The sequence below is a fragment of the Mus caroli genome, unplaced genomic scaffold (genome assembly GCF_978045245.1).
Source record: "Mus caroli unplaced genomic scaffold, Mus_caroli_1 scaffold_4, whole genome shotgun sequence".
Classification (NCBI taxonomy): domain Eukaryota; kingdom Metazoa; phylum Chordata; class Mammalia; order Rodentia; family Muridae; genus Mus; species Mus caroli.
The window spans coordinates 25350832-25356831 of record NW_028227259.1 but is presented as its reverse complement, the minus strand read 5'-3'; the positions used below and the strand labels follow the sequence as shown (position 1 = coordinate 25356831).

General features: G+C 48.9%; 1 protein-coding gene across 1 annotated transcript in view; it reads right to left on the bottom strand.

Annotated features, from left to right (window-relative positions):
- Positions 1–3387: 3387 nt before the first annotated feature.
- The window catches only part of LOC147005035 (actin-related protein 3B-like), a 39770-nt gene continuing 37157 nt past the window's right edge, over positions 3388–6000 (bottom strand). Inside the window, exons 7-9 of the mRNA XM_085836135.1 lie at positions 5272–5397; positions 4597–4680; positions 3388–3878 (exon numbers count right to left, since the gene is read on the bottom strand). Of these exons, the coding sequence (XP_085692261.1) occupies positions 3783–3878; positions 4597–4680; positions 5272–5397 (306 nt within the window). The 3' untranslated portion in view covers positions 3388–3782. The remainder of the gene's footprint in view (positions 3879–4596; positions 4681–5271; positions 5398–6000) is intronic.

Genomic DNA, 6000 nt, shown 5'->3' with positions numbered 1-6000 from the left:
GCCTTTCATTCAGGGATACAACAAGGTAGGCTGAATCAGTTCCTGACGACCCCATCGTTTTGGGACTGGGGCCTGGGGAGCCCTCCCAGAGGGTGTCGGGGAGGAGCAGCAATTGAGCTATCCTATCTCCTGCACTGATGGAAAACACGCCCCTAGGGCTAGAACATAAGACCTGTATTTCGGGGGAATGTAGGTGGTCAACAACCCCAGGATGGACCACTAGGCCCCGTAAGGTGAGTGATCCTCGTCCGAGGATAAGGCCCATGGTCCCAGGGGGCAAAGGTGACATTGGCTCTATAGGTACTGGTTGGATACTCATTTGGGGCATTAGTAGGAGGTCGGAGGCGGCGCGCAGGTCCACCCTTGTGGGTCTTCCTGGGTCGCTTCTTCCGCCATCCCGGAGGTTCTGACAAACCGGTTCCCATATCTTTGAGGGCCCTGGGACCGTGGGCCCAATGACCCGTTTTTTGACACATTGGGAGCAGGAACATTTAATGGAGGCAAAAGCCTTCCCTGTATATCTCGCACTGAGCGACATTGATCTGCTCTATGGTACCCTTTACCACACCTCGTGCAGAGGGTCAAGACCCCCCCTTTCTTGTCTGGGGCTTTGCAATCTCTTTTGAAATGTCCAGGCTTACCACAATTAAAACAGGTCCGTTCACCGGTCTTCTTTTGTGGAGGATGCTTTTGTGCTAACATGATGGCGGCCGCGAGGCCAGTATTGCTAAGTGGACCTCCAAGCTCTCTACACACTCTTAGCCATTCTTGCAACCCTTTTGATTTTCTAGGAGCAATGGCATTCCTGCATTCCTGGGTGGCTTGTTCAAAAATCAGTTGCTCAATAAAGGGTCCTATTCCCTCTGGGTCCCCAAAGATTTTTCCTGCCGCCTCCATCATGCGTGCGACGAAGTCGGCAAAGGGCTCCTGGGGCCCTTGAACAATTTTTGTAAGCTGATTGGTGGTTTCTCCCTTGCGATTAAGTGACTTCCAGGCCCGTATGGCTGTGCTGGAAATCTGGGCGTACGCCCCCCAATGGTAATTAATTTGATCTGCGGCCCACGGGCCTTGGCCTGTTAAAAGGTCAAATGTCCAATCCCGCTGCTCTTGCATAAGGGCTATTGCGTTGGCCCTGGCCTGGGACTGGGCTGCCTCATGCCACAAGGCTTTCCATTCTATGTATTGTCCCATAGTAGGCAAGGCGGCCTTAACCACCATTTGCCAATCACTAGGTGTCATGGCAGTTTGTGCCATTCTTTCAAGAATCATAATAGTAAAATTAGCATTGGGACCATATTTTCTTACTGATTCTGCAAGATCTTTTATCTGACTATAGTCTACAGGAGCGTAGATTCTCCCCCCTTCCTGTTCATAAACAGGAAACGCTAAGTGTAGCTTGCGGAGGATCCTTTGGGGAAAAAAGGAAGTTGTGGATGACCGGGCCTCATAAGGTGGGGGAGCGGAGGGAATGGCGGCAGCCAACAATCTCCTATCCTTAGAGGAGACACCGGACGCGGGCTTACTTGACTTAGGTCGCCCGCCTTCATCTGGGTGATACCTTTCTCCTTTATATCTAACTGCTTCTTCTTCTAACTCGCCCTCTTCCTCCGAGGTCAGTTTACTGTCCTCGGTTTCGGAAGAATCCGAGGTATCTCTTAGGTGGAGGGCAGCCAGTTCTCGGGTCGGATATAACCCGGGCCTGCTGCTCCCCTTCTCTCCCTTTCTGTTTCTCCCGGGAGGTCCTTTTTCACTTCCCTTTTTTGCCTTTTTTACGGTTTTTGTGCACACACCCATCCTCTCACTACGCTCGGATTCTGACATACCTTCCTGCATAGCTTCTAAAACCTTTTGCCCTTTCTTTCGCTCCTCCTCACAGGCCTCATCTTCAAGACAACTCTTAACTAGTTTCCATATGGCCTTAACTCCCAACCTGAGGTCTGAACAGGTTTCTAGATCGTTGCCTAGCTTATTCCATGACAGCAGTGTCAGAGATCCTGACACCGCATACCAGGGAGCTACTCGATCAACTTCCTCGACAAAGCGACGAAGAACTCTGTCCCCAAGCTTCAGGTCCCTTCTTTTGAGAAGTTCTTTTAATGAAGTTTGTACTGATTGAGAAGCCCCCATGATACTCTAAAGGAGACTGCAGTTTTATGTCTCCGAGATCGTAAGAACTTCAATTTAACACAACCTTCTATGTTCACAAAAGAAGAGGGCTAGGAACCATACAACCAAGGCCACGAGGACGATAATTAAAGCCTCGGGCAATCCCTCCCACGGCCCAGTTAGTTGAAGGGAGTGCGAAAGGGTCAGGTAAAATTCAGGCATACCTTTCCGAGACGTAGTTCCTGCAGTTCTGGACCCTCCCCGTCACCGAGGGATCTCCGACGGTGCTCGCAATGTTCTTCTGTTCTTCGTTTTCCCGGGATTTCGGCACCAGATGTGAGTGTTCGCTGATTCGCCCGCGAATAAGGACACCACACACAATAGGGTTCTTCTGCAGCAAGCTTTATGCGTCTTGAGAGGGAGAGCATAAGCTTCACAACCGGAGACCCCAGGCAGTCCGAGCCCCTCCTTTTTATAGAAAATTCTCCCCGCCTCGGACGTGGCAAGCCATGATTGGCTCAACACTGATCACCCCATATGATGTTATCCCTGAGGCGGAGCTGCCCAGGGCGGGGATTTCCAGCGCAGGCGCAAACTAGATGTTTACGAGTTGGTACTGAGGAAATGACTCAGCACTGGAAGATAGCGGTGCCCCACATCTACTAACATACACTTGAGTGAGGAGTCACTCAGCAGACATCAGAGCACTGAATGCTTCCTAAGAAAGCAGCCTGGACACCCCAAGGATGTCCACACCACCGTCCAAACACAACAGGCAGGCTGTCCACCCAGGCTTGATGGCACTTTTAAGACACACACACACACACACACACACACACACACACACAGTATCAATCATCAGTTGTCTGCAAACCTATAGAGTCTGAGGTTCTCTGAATGAATGGGGAGGCAAAAGTGACCACAAGGAACAGTTATAAAGATTCTAGCAGCCTTTATTACAACAGTGCAATAGTATTTCATCCCGCACTCAACAACATTAAACCATTGTCTTCTATAAAGCAGCTCCAGGAAGTTAGATACATCTGTACCAACTCTCACTCAACAGAGGTTGGTGCTCAGATGTCACACCACCCCAACAACATGTAATCACTTCCCAGCAGACGTGGCATAAAGCCTGTACACACATCAGAACATGCCTCACAATCAAGTACTTTATTACAGAACTCTGACATCCATGAACTCTGTGACTACTCATGCTTAGCATTAGCTGGTTATACCAAATACCATAAAATACAAAATGATAGGAAATATAAACATCAATTTGTATTTCAAGTTTATAACATTTTATTTACAAAAATAGGCTGGGAAGGCCAGGGTTCCCCCACCTTACAGTCTTTCCTGGAGAATCCACTGCATCCTCTAGTAGCTTCTACAGTTGCATGGATTCCTTCAGAGCTACACTTGACTAGAAGCTCGGGTAGAAAGGAAAGAGAGTGGGAGGGGCAGGAGGGGAGGGGCCGGGAGGAGGACCACGAACAGTCATACCGGATAAATGGCTTTACTGGGAAGACCGTGCCCGGCCCCACTGGTGATGAAAGCACGCTGCTCACACACCCATTCCACACTGCTATGTACAGGAGCCGTGGCTGCTCTGGGTTCTGAAGGACACTTATTCCCCAACAGGACAATGTCAGACAATCGCTCCTATGCAGACACTAGGACATGACTCCAAAGACCGGGTTGTGACGGCAGATGCTTGGCCCATATTCCTCATAGTCCTTCTTGGTGTGACAGACCTGAAAGAACTCCGGCTGCAGGAGGAGCAGCCAGAAAGAGGAAGAAGATGAGCAGGTGGGAAGAGGAAAACATTGAGCAAATGGGAGGGACTTATCCAAGGGTCTCTGCCAATCATGGTACCACACCTGATCTGATAACAAACCAGGCAGAACTTGACTTCGCTTTTTAAAATTCACTCAGCAATTCCCAACTTTACAAAGCAACAACAAATCTACTTAGTTTCCCTTACTGGGATCAAAAATGTGTCAACCTGAACTAAAAATGGCTGCTAACAAACTCTGGGGGTGGGGGGAATATTAATAAATAAAATAACCACATGGAAGGGACAATGAGCAGGGTGGATTTTTTTGGTTTTTTTTTTTTTTTTTTGGTTTTTGGTGGTGGTGATGGTAGTAGTGGGGTGATTTGTTTGTTTGTTTGTTTGTTTTGTTCTGTTTTTGGTTGCTGTTCTTTTCAAGGCAGGGTTTCTCTATGTAGCCCTGACTGTCCTGTAACTCACTGTGTAGACCAGGCTGGCCTCTGCCTCCTAAATGCTGGGATTAAAGGCATGTGCCACCACCGTGTTTGTTAATAAAGCATACAATTTAAGTGACTAAAATATTTTTATATCAAGTAGAATTTGTTTTGCATATTTAAAGCCATGCAAACAGAACACATGCTATTTCACATTTGTAGACAATACTTATCCAAACTCAATAGGAAAGCACAAATGACAAGAGATCAGGGACTTACAGTTGAGGCCAGCATTGAGCCTCCAAACCACACGGCATAGCGCTGCATGTGGTGAGTGATCACCTGCACCTCCACAGGCTTAGGCTGCAAAAGAAAGCAACTGCATTTAGTCTGCATTTAGTCTGCACAGTGCATCCTCCAAGCAGTGTGTCCATGATAGACAGTGACTCCTCCGGTGACGGCCTCAGTCATGCTATAGGCCCAGCCCACAGATTCAGGAGACCCCTTCTTCCAATACTAAAACACACAATTAATCAAACCAATAGCTTCCCTCAAACAAATCACAGGGTGTAGCAAGGCCAGTAACAAAGTGAACCCCCAAACACTATAACAAAACAAACACTGCACCGGGCACCTTCACTGCCGTAGGTTCTCTTCCCCACCAAAGCCCACCTCAGGGAGAAGCCCAGACAGCACCCAGCAGCTCAGAGCTGTGGTCTTGGATGAGCATGGCCTGGCTCCCCACGCACAGCAGTTTTTTTCCATTTAATGAGAACATTTCCTCACCACAAGCCCATCTTGTCTCTGCACCACCCTGGTCACACACACTGATGCCTGACTGACCCAGGTGGTTTTAAGGACGACCTCCCATGAATTCCAGCATCAACCCTCGGCTACCCCCCCCCCAGTGAAGCTTGGCTCTACCCCCACAGCGGCTGGCACACAGCCTCCTACCTTTATCCTGCCTCCACTGAGCTCTTGGCTCAGCTTTAACCTGGCGTCCACCACTCTTTTCAAATCTCTCTGCAGACTACGTCCAAAATCTCTGAACATTGTGGAGCCTCCAGAAAGAACGACGTTCTGAAAGACCAAAGTGGACAGTGCACAGCCTTGGGTGAGACTGAGTGCCTGTGATGGTCCAGTCTCTGCCTACAGCAGGATGACTTATGTAAGTAACACACTGTGCAGCATGAGCGCCCCCTGTCGGAGTTGAAGGCAGACTGCTGCTGGGCTGCCTGCAGCAACTCTCCCACACCCTCTCCTCTTCCCTGCACTGAGTCCCCTGGAATCCTTCAGCTGACACCACCAGCCAGAAAGCACAGGTTTGCTGTGTTTGCAAAGACTGGTTACAAACTGCAGAGATATGGGGAGGCTGGGACTTGCAGCTCGAGAAGCAAATTGCCTATCTTAGGCTAGCTTTAGCCCCTGAATTGCCATTCCTTGTCCACCTCTGTGTCAGAACAAACATCCTTTGACTAATGTATAAAAGCCTTAGTAAGCTATCAGCCTAGAAGATCCCGAGTTTCCGCCAAACCAAAAGTTAAGACAGTCTACGAATTGCATTTGGGGCCTACAGAAAGGCTCCCCCATCTTGCTCTAGTTGCCTCTCTTACATGCCCACCAATGCATTTGAACTTGTTTTGACCTATAACTTTCTTCATCCTGTAAAACTCTGAAAATGCT